Source organism: Lycorma delicatula, chromosome 7, assembly GCF_047948215.1.
Source record: "Lycorma delicatula isolate Av1 chromosome 7, ASM4794821v1, whole genome shotgun sequence".
NCBI classification, from domain to species: Eukaryota; Metazoa; Arthropoda; class Insecta; order Hemiptera; family Fulgoridae; genus Lycorma; species Lycorma delicatula.
The window spans coordinates 8,325,195-8,346,590 of record NC_134461.1 but is presented as its reverse complement, the minus strand read 5'-3'; the positions used below and the strand labels follow the sequence as shown (position 1 = coordinate 8,346,590).

The following is a 21,396-nucleotide window of genomic DNA, read 5'->3' as shown; positions in this document are numbered from 1 at the left end:
GTAGCATATTATAGCCCCAAGCTAGGTAGGCAACTATCGCCTTCAGATCTGTGTCAATTGTCCAATAGCTTGGACAAGTTATACATATATAAATAGCTATAAGTCAATGTATTCCAGTGCAAATTTTTGTGAAACTTTTTTCACATAATAAAACACTGAACAACAATAATTACATATGATGAGATTACTTTTAACTCTAGGAGCAGCAGAGTCTGTACAGGCAGGCCTATAAATCTTACAGAGATTTTTCTTATCTACCTTTAGTTATTTTGAATATAGAGATAACTTTATAGCACTACACATCATTTTAAAGCCAATTTCTACTTATTACTTAGTAATAACAATGTTAATACGTCAAGCCAGTAGGAATTGAAGAAGTTTCAAAAAACAAAAAAATAAAAATTAGCGAAAACATTTTAGAATCAACATTTTATAAATTAGTTTTAAAAATCAAGCCTAACAATGCAGTTACAATGAGTTGATATAAATAAATGACGTTTAAATTGTATAAAGCATGTTTTCATTTAGAATTTCAGCATATCCAAGTATATACGAAATAACTTGCTAAAAATGTATAATCTATAATTAAGGAAAAAGTCTTTACAGAATTCATATGGAAATAATAATAATATCAATAGAATTTCTTTTGCCCATAAATCAAAATTTCTGGCCATTTTATACGACAAGTTCTCTTGGGATGATCAAATCGATTTCGTTTATAACAAAATTAAATCATACTGTTTTGTTTTGAAACACCTTAACAAAACTGTAACCTAGTCACAATTGTTGAAATTCATTATACTCATGTATATTCCTGTCTAAAGTAGGTTCTCTCTTGGAGCTTCCACAAAAGTCAGAATGAGTTACATGATGCAAAAAGAACTGTCACACCATTAACAGGCCCCCATAAGTATGAAAATTAAAACTTATCTTTGCGTTTATATTTACAAATATGTGATCTTTGCCAAAAAAAAATAGTCACATATTCTTAAAACAGTAATATCCATTTCTATCAAACAGACAAGAGAACTCCTTTTCAACAGCACCTTCTGAATTTTGAATTATTTTGCAGTAATGTTTTAAATTTAATATACTTCTTAACGTTATTTCATCTGTTTATCTTTAAATAATTAATACGGAATTTAATCACATCTACGATTTTAATATACCTTATAATTTATGTTTTTAATAATGTGACCTATATACGAGGTGTTCAAAAAGTAACAAGAATTTGTGTTTTTATTGGAAAGAATTTTATTTATTTGTCTACATTAATGTTATCCCCTTCAAAATAGTCCCCATTAGATATTATAAACTTATGCCAGTGCTTTTTCCAATCCCCAAAACACTTCTGGAACTCAATCTCTGGAATAGTGTTTAGTTCTTTCAGCTATTCACTTTTAATCTCATCTATGCTTATAAAACAACGGCCCTTTAAGTTCTCTTTATTTTTGGGAATAGAAAAAAGTCACACAGGATCATGTCTGGCAACTGGGGTGTCATTAGCGTTGTTTTTGGCTAATAATTGACAAACAAGATATGAAGTGTGAGCAGGCGCATGCATTATTGTGGTGCAAAAGCCATGAACTGTTTCGCCACAAATCTGGGCATTTTTTGTCGGATTGCTTCAAACGGCGTTGAACTTGTAGTTAATACTCCTTATTGATTGCTTGACCTTGTGGCAAGAACTCACGATGCACTATACCGTTAAAATCGAAGAACACAGCGAGCATAACCTTCACATTCGACCGTACTTGTTGAGCTTTTTTCTGTCTTGGTGATATAGAATGCCTCCACTGGTAGGTCGATTGAGCCTTTAGTTTCGACATCATATCCGTAAACACATGTTTCATCACCTGTTATGACAAGTTTCAGTAATTCTGCATTGTTGTTGACTTCATTTAGCGACTCCTGAACAACTTTCATTTGTTGCTGTTGTTCAAAATTCAACAATTTTAGAACAAATTTTGCCGTCACACATTTCATACCAAAACATCAGAAAAAATTTCATTGCATTGATATCCCAACATCATCAGCGATTTTTCTGATTGTGATTTGATGATCACTCATAATCATTTTCTCCTTTTTTTTCATGTTTTCATCGGTTGTTGATGTGCTGGGGCGTCCAGGGCCCTCGTCATCTTCGTCTTCACCACTGTCTTGGAAACACTTACACCACTCATAAATCCTTGCTTTACTCATAGAAGACTCACCAAAAGCAATATTTAACATTTTTAAAACTTTGCTACACTTTATTCAATTCTTATAGGAAAATTTAATACAAATTCTGCGATCCATTTTTTATACAAATAAAAAATCGCCTATCATACAAAAACATGTGTTATCCTTTTGACAGCTGACAACAGATTAAACATCCAATATGACTTAAAAATGTACAGATACTTTTCAGACATGTTTACCAATACAACAAAATCCTGAGAATCAGACTATTACAACCCATGAAACTTCGAGATTCTCTTACTTTTTGAACACACCTCATATAATCTATTATTATATATGAACCAATCAGAATAAAAGATTTAAATATTTACACTTTAATAAGATTCAATATACCTTGTGCTAAAACCTAAGTTTAATTTTGATTTCCTGGTGATATTAAAAGGGTACAACATATTTAAACCATTATTATCAGCACACAGATTATTACAGTTGCTTTGTAAATCATTTGCAATGCATTCAGAACTAATATAAAATTCAAGTCTGGAAAATCTGAACTATTGCCTTCCATTACTAGTAAATTAATCATACAACTTTAAGAATAAAATGTAAAAAATGTAATTTAACATGAAGCAAGCTAATGAAAAATGCTCTCTTTACTAAAGAGAAATAGATACATGAAGTACATAATACATTAATTCAAGCAATAATGATAAAGGTGTATCAAACTTACTACATTCAATTAGGGCTAAAAATATCAAAATTATGGAACGAACAATGTTCTTTAGAATTTTTAGCAATACAAATAATCTTCAATATTTCAACAGCTGTCAAAAAATATCTTTTTTAATTGCCAATTCCAAAGATTAAAAAACAGTTGTGAGAAAATAACAATTTTCAGTTTTACTATGTTTAATAAACTATACTTTCTTTTTAAATATAAATTTTTCTGTAAAATATAATTATTGCAAATGTTATCATTATCATAAATAGTGTATGGTTTAATTTTATTTCAAATATAGATTTTTTTATAACAGTAAAGCTTTCAGTTGACTTCTGTTTTTCATGAACTGGAGGAATAGCTGATTATTTAAGTGGCTTAACAGATCACTGAAATTTCATCCTTTGATAATAGACCTCGTAAAAACTCCTCAGATTCAGAATTCTGAATTCAAGAGTCTCCTTAGAAAGTGTATGCAAATCTCTTGTTCATCTTAATATTTATAAATGATCTTCCTCAAAATATTAAAAGATTCGTTTTTTTGCAGATAATACAACTGGAGAAAAATTAATAGACACAACTAGAAAATAGTAAACAGATAAAAAAATTAGATGGGTCAATTCAACAATGTATTAATTGTAATCATCTAACTTTAAATATGAATAAAACCTCTTATAATCAGCTGTCTCAGCAAGACATATTATTTTACTAATTATGTAGATAATATTCCCATTAATGATTATTTTTCTTAATCAACCGCTAAACTTGTCAATACACTGATTAGATCAACAGATCTCTACTAAAATATAACATAATGCAAAGTGCAGTTCAAAAGTATGGGCCACTGAGTTATAAATAGCAATCAGTAACACTGATGGTTCTTGCTTGCACAATAACTTTAAATGTGGTCTGGGCATGTAACTGCTACACCGCTGTCAGTTCATTGTTGTTTGCCTTTGTGAGATTGTGTTAAAATGAGTGCGGTAATAACAAATCCTACCGATTGTGAAGTTCAATCGGCGATTAGATTTCCAAACGAAAGGGACGGTAATGATGCTGAAATTCAGTCAATTGTGTAAAACATACAGACCTACTGCAATGAGCAAAGGAAAGCAAGGCAATGACCTAGTAAGTTTGAGGAAGGTCATTCAAATGTCCAAGATGAATAAAGAAGTTGGCAGGTGTAGTATCTGGATTGACGATTTTGTTGAATGTATGAATGCAAAACCATGAGAAAATCGTCACTTTATAATTATTAGCATTCTTTCTCTGGAATTTCCATTAGTTTCAAAGACAAAACTAAACTTGTTGAGAATCGTGACTGACATCTCTGGACTATCGTAAATGTGTGCACGATGGGTGCTGAAAATGTTGAAAAGGGCTCACAAAATGACATCTGCACATGTTTTTCTCTGCCGCTTTAACTGCAGAGATAAAATTTTTCCCATACTGTCACTGGTGATGAAACATGGATTTCATATGTTAATGCCGAGATGAAACAACAATCCATGCAGGGGCATTCCAGTTCACCTAAACCAAAAATCAAACAAGCCCAGTCTCAAAGGAAAAACATGGCAAACTGTATTCTGGGACCAAACGGGTATGCTTTTGATTGATTTAATGGAATCTGGAATATCCATCGCATCACAAGCCTATTGTGAACTTTCAAACTGTGTCGTGCAATTCAAAACTGATGACAGGAAATGGCAAGATCAAGAATTGTTCTTTAGAATAAAGAACCCGCACACGGCTGCATGGACAACAAAAAAAGTAAAAAATTCGGAGATTTTTGACAACAAAAAATGGGAAATTTTTTATCATCCCCACAGTCCTGATCTTGCACCCAGAAATTACGAGGGTTATTTTTTTTGGGTCACGAAATAAAAACCCGTGCAAAAATCAGATGAACCTTTGCGCATATGTGTTGTGCAGTGTCTCTAGCATACTAGACGCGGCGTGATTGAAGGTCATAGCCTTCAATCATGCTGCATCACTTAAACATGCAGCTAGCATGTAAACATGTCTACAACAATATCATCTACCGCCAAGTGTGAAGTGCATGCGGTAATTCGATTTCTTCAGGCTGAGGGGTGTAATGCAGCTGAAATTCATCGACGAATAAGTAATGTGTACGGTGAAAATTCAATGAGTTACAGCAAAGTGCGACAATGGTGCAGGAACTTTAAAGCAGGATGTACAGATTTTCATGATGCAGGCGGTCAGGGAAGGAAGCGAGTGTCAACCGATGATTGAGCGAGTGGATGAGCAATTCGAGAAAATCGCCGGTTCAAAATTTCTGTATTGAGCGATTCATTTCCTGAAATTTCAAGGTCAGATCTCTACACCATTGTGAGTGAGAGACTTCAGTACCGCAAACTGTGTGCGAGATGGGTTCCCAAGATGCTGTCTGACCATCAGAAAGAAAGAAAATGGACGCCTCCCTAACGTTTCTCCAGCGCTACCACAATAAAGATTTTTTGAAAAAATTGTCAGAGGGGATGAGACATGGGTCCATTTCAAAACTGAAGAAACAAAAAACAATCCAAACAGTAGATGCATTCTCATTCTCCCAGTAAACCAAAGAAGTTCAAGAGAACCTTCTCCAACATAAAGTGTATGGCTACTGTGTTCTTGGACCGGAATGGAGTTCTCTTGGTGGAATTCATGGAGCGTGGCACGACCATCACTGCAGCCTCATACTGCGTGACTCTTCAACATCTGTGAAGGGAAATTCAGAATAAGTGGAGAGGAATATTGTCATCAGGCATTGCCTTTCTCCATGACAATGCTCAGCCGCACACTGCAGCTGCAACAAAGAAGCTCCTGCAGCGTTTTCGTTGGGAAGTGTTTGATCACCCACCATACAGCCCGGACTTGGCTTCATCCGATTTTCACTTCTTTGCACACATGAAACGCTGGCTAGGAGGACAACATTTTGGCACAGACATAGAGCTGCAGACCAGCGTAGAAACACGGCTCCGTTCTATGACAAGGGTATTGGAAAATTGGTACCACGCTACGACAAATGTCTAAATCAGAGTGGCGATTATGTAGAGAAATAGTGTAACTATGTAAGTACTTGTTACAAATAAATTTTTTATTTTCACTGTGGTTTTAATTTTGTGACCGATCAGACCTTGAAAAAAAAATAACCCTCGTACAATCTCTTCCTACACCTCAAAAACTGGCTTGCATCTTCACTCTTCACAATTTGTGGAAAATGAAGGTTGAAAATTTCTGTGCAAAAGTAGCTGCAATCCCAGGTGGTGAATTTTCATTTTCCACAAATTGTGAAGAATGAAGATGCAAGCCAGTCTTTGAGGTAGAAAATTTTTGTGCAAAAGTAGCTCCAATCCCAGATGGAAGAATTTTATGCAGTATAGGTTTAAATAAACTAGTTTCATGATAGCAAAAGTATTTGTAATGAAATGGTGATAGGTAGAAAAATAAAGTATGCTTTATTAGGTATTTGCTTTATTTATTTAGGTAGAAAAATATTGTACTTATGCTTCAGCTTCTAACTTTTAATAAATTTTATGCAATGAAAAATTAATTAAATTTTCAAAATTGATTTAAATGACTTTTCTTGCAGAAATGATACAACTCTTTAAGTCCTAAATCTATAGTTTGACAAGTAATTAACTACATACTGAAATATTTAACAATTAATGCCTTTAAAACTGTTATTTTTGATTTTGTACAGATTTTATTTAATTACATTCTAACTATTTACCTCTGCTAAGTTGCATCACTATTATTTCATAAAAAAATTATTTTCATGTATTAAATTTATTAGGTATTTATTCATTTATTGTTGAATGCTGCAATTTAAATTATACTGTTTTGTACAATTAATAGTGATATATAACTTTTTAATATACAGAATGACCCATAAGTACTAGACCATACTTTAATGTGCTGTAACTTCTGGCAGTGTAGGCTCTTTAATGTAGGTTTTTTATTGTATGATTGACTTGCATGCCGTTAGTATCGATGCAGACCTGTAATTGCAAAGATAGTTTCACATGATTTTGCACGCAGTTCATGAGTAACAGCAGTAAATTCCTCAGAAATCACATCCATCAGATCCTGTGGGGTGTTGATGTTGCAGGAATAAATTTTGTCCTTTAAATAGCTCTGCAGGAAAAAATCTTGTGGGATGAGGTCAGAAGAGCAGGCCGGCCGCTCAATTGGCCCATTACTGTTTGTTGGATCATCATCATTCCAACATCCAGGGAATGCCAGGTCCAACAGATTCTGTATTGTTGTGTCATAATGAGCAGGAGCTCCATCCTGCTGCCACCACAACTGATCAAAGAGGTCTCTCTGTTGTAGTAAAGGGAAAACAGTGTCCTTCGTGAGCTCCAAGTAAATTATCGATGCAGTCTTCAAAGAAGAAAGGACCAATGACTCTGGTGTGTAACACCACCCCAGACCACAACATTGGGAGGACTTTACCATATCACCATACTGGGAGGACATCACCATACTCTATTACCGCATTTAGATTTGATGTATGCCAGTAAGCATAATTATATCTGTTACACCAATGAACAGGTGAAATTTGGCTTCATAAAATAACTACACAAGTTTTACTTTTATGGAATAACTTTATTGTTAGACAGAAATAACATAATAATTTACAAAGAAAAAGGAAATGTTTAGAAGTGTACACTATAGGTAACTGGAAATATTTTTTAAATATTAAAAATGTATTTTGTAATAAGTTTTGAAAAGTGATCTTTTTCTGACAAATGAAAAATTACTTTTTTGCTTTACCATTTTTTTGAAAATATTTTGCTGCTACAAGATATCTCTAATTTTTTTAGCAAAAGTAATGTAAATGTCAGTATCAAACTAGCAAAGTCTCAGATAGAATAAAAGCTTCGCACGATTACATGTAATGTTAATATCATCTGCCTTGTTGATGCCTTAATCCGTACCTTTCTCACCGACACAAATGTTTTTAATGTATATTTTTCGTACAATTGTAAATTAGATATAGTGGCTCCCACTGATCGGCCAGTATGTGACATCTACCCTCAAGTTTTAATTTCTGTGCAAAGGCTATGATGCTTTCTGAATGACTTCTATTCACAAGTAAATAACACACAGTGATATTTATTTTATCGACAATACTCAAATGATCTTTTTCTTTCATCTATATTTTCATCAAAATATTGATTGATGCATTAGGACTTGCAAATTCTTTTGTCTTCATTACCTTTTTGAAACCCTTGGATCGACATAATATCCTCGGCAAAAGCCTTCTTCTACAATCTTGACCGCTTCACTGCACTTTATTCCTCCACTTTTAACACATAATTTAATATAAATCCTTTGTTCTATCATTTTTAAACAAAACATATAATCACTCATAATAAAACATGTCCTAAATTCTTGGCTGTCAAATTTGAACTATGGCTGAAAATGATAGGCATTATAGACAGTGCTGCCATCTCATGGGGAAAACATGCAAGCAGAATTACAAAATTCTCATTTCTCATCACACCTTGTATATGTATTACAAATACATAATGGTCAGAACTGACCGCTCATGTTTTTGATAGAACAAATTATTGATGCTCTCTAGTAAACAATTTAAGAGTCGGGTAAAATGTTTTTATATCAAAGAGCAACAACTAATTTAATTATTTTTTTATTCAATTATACACAACTTATTTCATAATGGAAATGTCAGAGACTGATTGAAAGAAACAAAAAAAGAATCCAGATTACAAGTTAAGTTAATATTTTTTTATACTGTGTCATTTTATTTCAATCGCTGTACAATTTACACAATATAAAAATAAATTTAAACTGAAAAATATTAAATAAAAAGAAAATTATTACCTAAAATAATGAAATTATAGGAAAATGAATACTCAATTTATTTCATACAGTCAAGAATAATAACTCAAATATAACTATATCAAATTACAATTATTATAGTATTTATAAATTATATGTATAAATATAATTAGTTAATTGTTATTAAGAAAGCAAATAAAAATTCACTTTCGCTTCTATCCTTCAACAAAACTGTATTTATTTTTACTATAGTAATTGATCATAACAATAACCACGGAGGATGCCAATAAAACAATCAATGGATACCGTAGCTTATTTATTTATTGTTCTTATTACTATTGTCACTTTTACAACAATTTTTAAATAATGTTAACTTAAAACGGCAATAATAAAAACAAACTCATATTTACCACTCACATCGGACAACAATTTTAATAACCGCACAGCAGGATAGCTGTCACACAACTGTCTGTGTTTCTAATATTTAATGATAACCAGCAGTTTTAATACAGATTCACTTATTAAGAAACCGGATGATTAAACACTCATGCACATGTGCACACGCATACACACACTGTACAATCGCACACATTAACTTTGAACTGTAATCTGACTGCACTGTTTCATCATGTACTTTTTATGCATATAATTAGATATATATTTTTGAAAGTGTATTTACTTAATATGTTATATAATTCAACGTTTGCCATTATTAAATGTATTAATTGCTCGTAAAGGGGCTTTAAAATTAGCAGCAGCTTGTTGTTGCATCTGATAAGCTAACGGGTGAATCTTGAATCCATACAACCTGAAAGCAGTAAAAGTAATTAATAATCGGTAAACTTAAATACATTTAAATACAATCAATAAAAAAAGAACCTTTAAAAAAGTGATTTACTTTAGTTTTAATCTTGATTACAACTTAATAATCAAATATTAATAAATAAAACACCATCGGCATCAAGTAAAATCACATGTACGGGGAAAACTATTTACTACTGCTTTCTAAAAATACTGAATGAACTTTCCCAGTTTTTACTAATCAAATATATGTTCTACAGGAGCGGTACTGTTTTAAAAACCATCCACACAACACTGTCATCAGCAAAATCATCAGGAGGCATTATATTCTTTTGGAAATGTATTTTCAAGCATTTCAGACAAGTACTTGCACGTCTGAACTTGTTATCAATAGTTTTAGCTGATCTTCCTGTTCACCCGGTCAGCTGTAAGAGAGAAGGTGCACTGTGACGCTGCACCAAAAATTAAAAGACAAATGGCAATAGCAGAGAAACTACGTTTAACCCCTTAAATAGAATCCTTAACATAGAAAATTTAAGCCGCTCAAAAAGAACTTCCATTATTGTAACTTTTATTTATTTCAAAATGTTGACTTCCAGTTTAAGTGTATCATTACAGTTTTAAATTCTGCAGAAAAAGTATCACAAAATTTTCATCGCAGCACAAGACTGTCCATGGAAGTTTTAACTGATGCTAATTCAGGACAGACGCATGAAAATTTAGAAAACTGCTGAAATTTATAATGGAAATACAGACCACTGTCCTCTTCATTATCTATAATAAGCTGAATTACCGCAAAATGTGTTAAATTAATCGGGTTCCAAGACCATTGACTCAAAATCACTGACGCTTGGCTTGTTGAATTTATATTTGTATGTAACTTAAACAATGGTTTTTTGTAAACTAATTATAGTTTACAGAATAACTTGTGATGAAACATATTCATAATTTTTATTCGGAACCTCATATCCAGAATATGGAACAGAAATGTCCTGAGTTTTCCTACGAGGAAAAGCTTTTAATCATACACATTACCCAGTAAGATGATGCTAACAGTATTATGGGGCTATAAGGCCCAATTTATAACGATTACTTTGAAGAATGTACAACCAACAGTGAATACTATTGCAAATTCTAACAATAAAGTGACCTGCAATTAGGAGCAAATTTTGTGTTCTCTCTCAAAAGGTGGAATTCTTCAGCACGACAATTCTCATCCGTATACCACTCAAAAGACACAGAGAGTTATTCCAAAGTGGAGTTGGGGGCTGCTTACACTTTGTTACTACACCCACATTACAGTCTGGGTATCACACCATCAGATTTTTTTTATTTGGTCCTCTTAAGCGATTTTTATGCGGCACTGAGTTTGGCAACAACGAAAATGTGTAGAATGTGGCATAAGAATGTCTGAGACACAAAAATAAACAACTCTTTATAATTGGAATAAGAAGATTATGTTGATGTTTCATCATTGGATAAATAATTTTTCGAGTCATTAAGTCTCTAATTATTGACAGATAATAAATTTTTGGCAAATGAAGGGTTACCACATCTTCAATGACATTTCGGTCATTGAAGACAAACAGGCCTAAAATGAAGCACTTATTTGAGATAGTCAACAAACTGTTATATGCGAAATTTCTGAAAACTTAAGAGTTGTTTTGTTTTTCCTACTTTCTTTCTGTACTTGTTTTTTAACATTACTGCAGAAATAAAAAATCTGATTAGGACACCACGACTTCCTTGAATGCAAATTAAATTACACACATTTTATACTGTACTTCATTTAAACTTATTTCATTTGAAAGAGAGGTATGATCCTCCCAATTCTTTAATAAAGTGGACGGTTACACAGAAAAATGATCCTAAAAATCTCCTTTGCATTTTATATTAGTTTACATATTAATTTTGTTTTATGTCCCTCAAGTAGTACATATAGTTTTATTTCACTAATAACTTCTGATTTTTTTCATTTTTTTTAATCGTTATTGAATTATTTATTATTAATTTTTTTTTTACAATCAGAGGTTAATAAATTATTAATATATCATATATTTATGTATATGAAATCGGATCTGAATCGATGTACCTTCCCCTAGTAAGATCCAAATATTTCATTAATTAAAATTTTATTTGGCTATAACTCTGGAACAATGAAAATAAGTACTGCTTATGATATATCATTGACAAACTCTCAACGAGGGCTAATTACTGCAGTTAAGAAAAAGTCCAAAATCCAAATGTTTAAAAATTGAAACCCTACTTTATTTAGAGGTCTGACTGTATATACATTTTTGGCCCGGTTGATTGCAATCAAAAGGGAAGGTGCCACAACTAGATGTTACAACAGTCCTGAATACAAAATTTCAACGTTCTACAGTTAATCATTTTTGAGTTAAGCGAGATACATATGCACATACATACATACATACAGATGTCACGCCAAAACTAGTCAAAATGAATTCAGGGATGGTAAAATGAATATTTCTGTTGAAATCTGAAAACTGAAATTTTTCACGATTACAATATTTCCTTTACTAAAAGATGGATAAGATGTTTTTGCTAATTTTTTTTTAGGATTATTAGAGGGTCTCTAATAATCCTAATTTTAGACTTTCAACTCCTATTTCATAATGGAGATCATTTACCAGATGTTCCTCTTATTTAACAAACTTTCTTTTTTTAGAAAGCAAACCAAAATTAAAATAAAAGATAAGTAATGAATGAAAAATGTAGAAATAACAAAGTCAACAGATTTACTTCAGAAACTATTATTAACTGAACCGTAAAAGTTAATTTAAATTAAATAAAAGAATAACATGCAATACAAAACAATAAAAAAATACCTGGGAACAAATTGATTAGCCGGACGTTTCGGTCTATATTCAGGATGGACCATAAATAACATGTGAGGAAATCCAGTACCAAAGTAAGCTCCATCGGTATGATGATGGCGTGATGATTTAGGAGTATAAACATCCATACACTTAGGGCAATATGACTTTACCATAGCTTCACCAGGAACATCAGATAACCCTGAAAAAATACACCGTACACAATGGACTAATAAATAAACTATAAAAGAATATATCTCTTACAAAAAATGAAACAGTCAAATGATTTTCCAGCAGAGGTATAAGTCTGCACACTAATGTATAAAAATATACATTATTTAATGTCCTTTTCATTTTTTATTTGACATGACTTAATTACAGCCACCAATTACTAATTATCTATCATTGTCGATAAGGTTTCTGACAAATAAAAAAAACCATATAAACTTTAAATATTGCTAATGTGTATTGGTGGAGATTCCCATGCATTATAAAATGTACATCATGTCAAGCACTATTAAAGTGACGTCTGATGATACATTAAAGTGATACAAAGTCATTCAGAAAATAACCAAACATTTTTAATTACACGCCAACGGAAATATTTAGTGACAGAATTGTGTTCTGCATAGCCTCCTCTGTAACCACATGTTCTTGATTGTTATTTGAGTATAGCACGTTTAAGTGTTAATAGTAATTGTAAAATTTTGTGTGAAACTGGGGAAAACTTTCACAGAAACGTTTCAACTTTTAAAACAGATATGATGCTCTGGATCGTATTTAATATTACAAATGGCTTTTCATGCTTCAAAAGGGTCATCAGTCAATCGAAGATAATCCTCGAAAAGAAGGCCTTCAACTTTAACTGATGACATCAGTGTTCCGAAAATCAACGATCTGGTGCATGCATGCAAATTGCTGATTGACTGTCAGAGAACTTGCAGATGCTAGCACCTGGATCGGTTCATGCCGTGACATTTTGAGTGAAAAATTGAACGTGTATCAAGTTGTAGCAACATGTTCCGCGTTTGACGATCGAACGGCAAAAAGAACATAGAGTGAATTTTTGTCAGCAACTTCCTGAACAAGCCGATGACGATGAAACATTCATGCAAACCATCATAACGGTAGACAAAAGCTGGGTTTACGACTATAACAAGACAAAAGTTCAACCATCAAAAAATCACTCATTACAAAACCACTACTAACACTTACACATGTAGCTCTGAAATAACAATAACACCAAAACTAAATGAGATTTCAACGATCCAAGAACATATAGTTACAGAGAAGGTTATGCGAAACACAATGCTGCCAGCTGCATGTCACGAGATATCTCCCTTCATTAGCACGTAATTAAAAATAAGCAGTTATTTTCTGAACAGACTTCATATCTGAAGAAATGTCATGTATTGTTTTGAGTTTTGTATAATTTATAATTCTTAACTACGACACAATTTAAGTAAAACTCACCGAAAGCTTTATCGATCAGCGTTCATCTGATCACTAATTACAAAAAATATCTTCTGTAATATAACAAGAACCTAATTCAAATTTAATTAAGTGTAGTTGTTTTCGACTAAATTTCTAGGCCACTTATTTCATAATTTTATTTAATTTTTAAAAATAGATTTCTTTTTGGTGCTAAAAATTTCCTATGCAGACCCACAACATGCATTTTTTTCTAAGTTACAGTAACCCCAATAAACACTAACCTCATTTTATCTTTAACTCTTAGCAGATGATTTTACCAAGAATTTCAAAAACAATTTAAAAATCCAAATTTCAGATTGCGGCTCTTCAAGACAATGATAACCAAGGATAACTCATATAGTTCATATTGTGATGTTTTTTATGCAAATCTGAAATACTTAATTACACAGGTTTTCATATATCATATCAACACTGTACATAAATAGCTGCCTGTAAATTTCAGGCGATATGATTTCTATGTAAAAAAAACCTATCTGTTCCCAAAATTTTCAATCTGAAGAAACAGTGAATGTCTTATTAACTTAAAAACAATCAGCCATGGATATGTAGCAAGCGATAGACTACAATAAGAATCAGCAAACTGGTCATCTCAATCCGACTGGTATGAGAAATTACTAAATCTTTGCCGCTCTCATGACTATCCTCAATATCATCTGTGAATAAATTAAATTAATTCATTGAAAAAAATGGAACAAAAAATAAGTAAAAACAAATTCAATAATAATAATTATAAATACCTATCGGAAGCATGGGTTGTGATTCACAATAAACTCTAGGGCAGTGTCCAAAATCTCCTGTCTGGTATTTTTCAATCATCTGAGCAATACCTCTATTGGTCAATATATACCTAGCATGAATAAGCCCGTACAACATCTCAGCTGCCTGTTCGACTAGATCCGACTGGTTAGGGTTATCTTCTAGATCATCATCTGGTAAAACATAATGAAAAAATTCAATTTACAAGATTTAATTAACTTTACAAATGCTGATAAACAACAGCACGATCATAAAATAATAACAATAATAAAATTAATTAAAAAATATGCATTTTTATTTTATGCTGACAAACACTTTAATACAAACAAATAATGATAGAAAATAATTCATACTTAAGAAAAAAAATATCATGAAAGTAAAACAGATAATATTTATTCATTCTCTAATTTTACAATTAATGCATAAAATCCCTACAGAGGTATATGCAGATACCTGTGCACAGGAGCTGAATGAAATATTACAATAATAAAATCACAAAAGATAAACATAATATACTAACCCCTATCACTGGTAGACAAAATAAGAATTTTTTAGATTTGCATTACACATATTTCTTTATTGTACTTTCTTGAGCACAGTTGATTTACTTATAATATTGAAATATTTACTTTTATTTATTTATTGTAATATATTATTGTAATACTTCTACTATTTAAAATAAACGATATTAGTTTATATAGCTGTTTAATTTGTTGTTGTGTTGTTAATTATCAGTTATTTTTTATTATTATCATCAATATTATAGTACTGTTTAAAGTTCATTAACATAGGCATTATGAATGTAAAATGCAATAAGATTGTTCATGCAGTGTGTTTTACTTCGTTTTATTGTTAACATGATTTTCCGTCATTGCAACTTTGAATAATTTTAACACGATAACGAAGATATTAACAGAACAACAGCTATTACCATAAGTTCATTCTAGTAAAACATGGGGGAGTAGGGTTGAAATTTCATAGAAGGCTGATCGACGGTAAGCTGATCATGCTTAATATTAAATCAAATCATTAAATAGATACATCATTTTTCATGAAAAATTTAATATAATTAAGAAAAAATTATAAACACTGGTATACAAAATTTTGTCTCAAAGCAAGTTGAAATGGTTTTAAAATGTATTTTTCCCCTTGAATTCAAAAATGTTAACAGAATTTTTTTATCAATCTTAGTTTTCAAGTTAAATTCTGTTAAGTGTTATAGAAATTATGCAATTTTGTTATGGTATCGTGCATTTATGATACATAAATGAATAATATGATTGTATTGATCAAGCCATTTAAAAATGATTAGTTCGTTATCAAAAAAAGTCTGCACTGGCATAGTGAATATTTTTGTAGCGTTTGTATATTGTGTGATTTTGCAAAATGCCTAGAAATTGTGTAAACTGCCCAGACAGCTTTTGGCACATTTGTAGTGAGGTAACATTTAAATTTCAGAAACGTAGTTTTACTCCTCTCATTAAGAAATGTTATGAGCTTTATTCTGGCAACAAAGTTGGTGACAAAGACAAACATTGGTCTCCTCACATCTGTTATACTACTTGTGTCAGACTCCTTATAAGTTGGTCAAAGAGTTCCGTTCCAATGATTTAGCAGAAACCAAAAAATCATGCCGCTTTTGTCCGACTAATATTATAAGCATTAGTTAAAAAAAAAATCAAAGCACACTATTTCATACCCTAATTTACCCTTGGAATGAAGCCTGTGGCTCACAGTGAAGAACTGCCTGTGCCTAAACCACCACAAAAGATCATACATAGCGATGATCAACAACAAAAAGATTTGGGAGAGGATGATGATGGAAGGGTTGATCCAGAATATGAAGCTTCGTGATCGTCTGGTGAACCATACTTACGAACACAAGAAATTAATGACCTCGTATGAGCTCTGAATTTATCAAAAAAGGGTCTCCTTTTTGATAAAAGTGAACTTTTAGGCTCACGATTAAAAGGTTGGATCCTTCTCCACCATGAAACAAAAGCATGTGTTTTTAGAAATAAGCATAATAACTTCAAGAATTTCTTTGTATTTGAAGATGGACTTTTTTAAAATAATGTTTCGTCTGTAAAGGAATCGTATGGCCATGAGTACACACAACAGAGGAGTGGCGTTTGTTTATTGATTCATCTGAATCTAATCTGAAACCCGAGCTTCTGCACACACATTGGGAATGAGTTTTCATCAGTGCCACTAGCTAAATCTACAAATCTGAACGACACTTATTTGAAGATGAAACTTCTGCTAGATAAAATAAAATACGAAGAATTTCATTGGAATATCTGTGGTGACTTGAAAGTAACTGCTCTGTTCTAGGTCTTCAACTTGGTTTCACCAAATACTGTCATTTTCTTTTTAGGTGAGACAGCAGAGACCAAGAAAATCATTATGTACAGAAAGAATAGCCAAACCGAACAGCTTTAACTCTAAGAAAGAATAATGTTGTTAATGCACCAATTGTTGATTCAAAAAAGTTTATTTACCTCCATTCCAAATAAAGCTGGGACTTATGAAAGACTTTGTGAAGGATCAAAGTAGGCTTGTATTCACTTACTTAAAAAATAAATTTCTGAAGATCAGTGAAGCAAACTCAAAGGAATCTTTATAGCACATCAAATTATAAATTTATTTAAAAACAACTTTGATAGTACCTTAAATATGGTGGAGAAAGCTGCATGGAAGTCTTAAGAGCATTTGTCAGAACTTCTTAGGAAACCATTATTCCGAAAATTACAAAGATATTGTGGATTATCTTTTAAAATCTCATAAAATGAAGGAATGCAACATGTCACTGAAGATTCACTTTTTGCACTTGTACTTGGATTTCTTCCCACCAAATCTACAAGCAGTTAGAGATGAAAATGGTGAAAGGTTCCATCAGGATATTTCAGAAATGGAAAAGTAATACCAGAACAAGTGGGGTCCGAGCATGCTAGCTGACTATTGTTGGACCCTAAAGAGAGATGTTTATGATGAAAAATAAATCACAGAAGATCAAACGTTGCTACTTTTTAGGTAATATTATATTACAATAAGAATGCAAATTAAATACGTAACATTGTAAAATTAAAATAGTTGTCTCTAAAAGTCCTTAAACAACAGACTAATTCTGAAAACAATATTTGAATTCAACATGAGAAATGCTATTATATTCACCCATTTTCACATCTGAGACATGAAATACATTAAATTTTGTATACAAGTGTAATAAAACACGGTTCACAAAAAGGTAATGAAATGTAATATTTGATACAAAATAAAAATATTTCATTCTACAAAAGAAGACGACTGATTAAACATTTTCCCAATAACAATTACAATGTAATGATGTTTTAATTTCCTAAAACTTTTATATCCAGTAGTCGTCTAAGTTCCCTTCTTAGCAGCTAAATAAATTGAATGACAGAAGCATCCTGAACCACCAACTGCTTCACTTTTTCTTTTCAAAATTTAGCTGATTTTTATCACATAAAATCACAGAGGCATTATCAGCAATAAACAATTAATAATTACAGTGTTTTCATTTTTAAACTATTTAAAATATATCTAGCAATATTATGTCCACCTGCACCATTAATTTAAAGTAGTAACAGATAGTAATGTTTTAACGACCTTCTTGCTGTTCATATCAGAATCTATTAACTAACAAAAATACAGTCATCTTTGTTTACACAATTTGTACGTGCAAAAAATGGAACATTTTTAACCGCATACACAATATAACCTGTTTTTAAAAGGCAATTGTTAATATTTTCATTTTGGCATAACCGTACTTTTTTAACTACCTCACAATAAGGAAACATCTTGCTAAAAACAACAAACCCACATTGTCATAATAACTCAATGGAAGTTGTATTTAACAGAATGAAATTAAATGACATAACATTTGACCTTTGTAATGCTTAAAGTAATTAAAAAAAAAAGAATCCAAATAAAATCAATTAAAATATATCCACCACGTAAAATACTATCTTCAAATCACAAATAATATTACAAATCCAATTTATAAAAGAAAATGTTAAATCTTAATTACAATTTTTTTCCATGATAGAATTACCTGGTTCCAAATCCAGTATCATATCCAACGCCTGCCTGTAATGTGGCACTTGTTCATTTAAACCGGTCAAGTTGAATTTATCCTGAATGTAATCTTCATCCACCTAGAATGTTTCAAATTAATAAACAACTTCATCAAGAATATTATAAAACCATAAAGCAAAGGAAAACAAAACCATTTCAGAAAAGAATTACAATAATCACTAATTTTAAACTGGGACCATTGCACTACAGTTCTGAATCCTACTCACAGAAGTACTTCATTTCTTACTAATACTTTATAAACACTGTTTTACTTAAACAATTAAAGACAATAATAATAAAAATCTAAAAATAGTAATAAATAAATACACAAAACATAATTAAAATAATAAAATGAAGAACCTAAGGTACAGTAGACACTGTTCCTGTATTCTTCTTCATGGTGGATCTATCTTGCGAAAGGTTTAAACCGGACAGTTTTTTCCACTTCTCAATTCTGAGCTTCTCAATAACTTCTTTCCTTTCTTCAGTTCATTTTCATTCCTATTTTTCTTCTACCCTTCCTCGTTTTCCTTCTATTTTCCCTTCAAGTATCCTAAGCAGTGTGTAGTCTCTTCTCAAAAAAATATGTCCTATCCATGATGCCTTCCTCTTTTCTGTTTTTAAACTTCTCCTTTTCTTCTTAGTACATCCTCATTTTTTGCTCTCCTCCTAGCCACATCTAAAAACTTTCCAAACATTTTTCTTCTTTGTTTTTTTATTGCCCTTGTCTTACATCCGTACACCATGCCTCCTCATAAAACATTTGGCAAATCTCTTTCTCAATGTTAATGTTACTTTCTTTACAGTTAATAATCCTTTCACCTTCTCAAATGCTCCTTTTCTTATCACAATTCTCTTCTTATTTCTTCTGTACAGCTTCAATCTCATTTTACTAACTTAACTAAACTTGACTGCTATCACTCAACCACCGACAGGTATGATTTTGATAACATTTTTATCAAGCAATTTTTTTATATATTATACCCAAATTTTTTTCTTTGTGCTCTTCATCCTTATAAATCATCATTCTTCTATTTCAAATTCACCTTCCCCTTCCCAACATATTTCACTCAATCCTAGGATACAGATGTTAAGAGTCGAGTTGGGATGGCACAAGTGACCAGATGTGTAGTTTTGCTCTGCTGTTTTTGTGTTTTGGACTGGTTTTTTGGTGATCATTAAAGATTCTTTGGATTGAATTTTGTTGGTGTATGATTAATGTATATGGGCACATAATTTGGTGAGTTTTGGATGATGGACTATTTAACTATTTTGATTTTCCATTTTTTCCTATACTGTAGTATCAGAAATTGGTCATATTTAACCTAGAAATTAATTAAAATTATTCTAAGTTGAAAGACAAGACAGTACAAGCGTGTGACATCATTTAATTGTAGTAAACAAGGACTTTGAATATTTTTCGCATTCGAGGCTAAAATATTATAAGTCCTAGCCGTCTCAATTATAAGGAGGATTCCTTTTTTACATTTTTCTAGCTACCTATTCCTTCTAGACCCAAATCCTCCTAGAAATCCATCGATCCAGGCCTCCTCTATCTCCTGATCCCAACCCAAAAAACCCCCCCACAAAAAATGCTTTCCCAACCAAATCCTTTTGAATCTAGATGCTTTTCACATCATCCCCAACTGTTTGAACCCTTGCCCCAAACCCCCTAAAAATATTTCGACCAGATTTTTTAACTCATACAAATTACCTAATCACTCCCACTACCAAAATTTTTTCCCCACCCATCCCTTCCAGGTGCTCGCTTTACAAGTATTCACCCATGACACCACTCTTCTCAAGGCATCAATGGTGGATGTACCCGTTGTGCTTGAGATTGGCCTCCAGTCGCTCTGATTTCTTCTCCCATTCTGTCCGCTATCAACACAGACAGAATGGACACGAATGCATGAAATTTACTTATTTTTTTCAATTATTCTTCACATGTGTTACATGAAAAAAATCCAAAATTAGAGATTACTGGGTTACTAATAGTTTTATTTCTACTCTGTTATGTCCAGAGATAGAATTAACATATAAATGACAACAGCCTTTAAATACCACGAGATCAACCTGGCCATGATCCACTTCACAAAATCTGATCTTATTTAGATAATTTACTTGTTGCTTTTCCAAATTTGCTCTATCCTTATAGAAATCTAACTGTTGATGAAGGTATTTGTGGGTTTAGAAGCAGGATTTATTTTTGTTTTATATAAAAAATAAACCTGACATATGGAATAAAACTGTTCATTGTAAGTTATGCAGCAACAGCCTACATACTGAATATCGAGGTGTATACTGGTAAAGGCACAGAAAACAATGCAATTATTCCTCCCTTTCAGAGATTATTGCAAAAATACCTAAAAAAAGATCATTGTGTTTTTATGGATAGATTTTATTCATCTCTCGCCGTCTTTGATTTCTTATGGGATAACAAAACTGCTGCTATTGGCACCTGCAAAAACAAGAGAGTAGCCAAAAGAAAATGCAATATCTAAAAAACTAAAAGAATATTATACTTATTCATGGGAAGAAAACTTTTATTACATGTAAAATGGAAGGATACAAGAGATCTTTTTGAGCTTTCTACACAAAACCAAATATCAACAACTGACATCACTGTAAAAATGAAAGCGAAAGAAATAATAAAGTCAAAGCCTGATGCTATAAGTGAACAAAACTGGTGTTGATGAA

General features: G+C 31.8%; 1 protein-coding gene across 1 annotated transcript; it reads right to left on the bottom strand.

Annotated features, from left to right (window-relative positions):
- Positions 1-8,766: 8,766 nt before the first annotated feature.
- LOC142328417 (casein kinase II subunit beta-like) lies at positions 8,767-18,791 on the bottom strand. The gene is made up of 4 exons (XM_075372133.1): positions 18,674-18,791; positions 14,580-14,771; positions 12,361-12,550; positions 8,767-9,518 (listed from the first exon to the last, which is right to left on the bottom strand). The coding sequence occupies exons 1-4, from the start codon at positions 18,693-18,695 to the stop codon at positions 9,407-9,409; spliced, it is 516 nt and encodes a 171-aa protein (XP_075228248.1). The 5' UTR covers positions 18,696-18,791; the 3' UTR covers positions 8,767-9,406.
- Positions 18,792-21,396: the final 2,605 nt, after the last annotated feature.

Coding starts and splice junctions, on each gene's coding strand:
- LOC142328417 (XM_075372133.1), bottom strand. CDS start 18,695: ATGATACTGGATTTGGAACCAG. Junction 14,772..18,673: donor GATACTGGATTTGGAACCAG/GTAATTCTATCA, acceptor ATGTTTTACCAG/ATGATGATCTAGAAGATAAC. Junction 9,519..12,360: donor GCTAATCAATTTGTTCCCAG/GTATTTTTTTAT, acceptor TACTGCTTTCAG/GTTGTATGGATTCAAGATTC.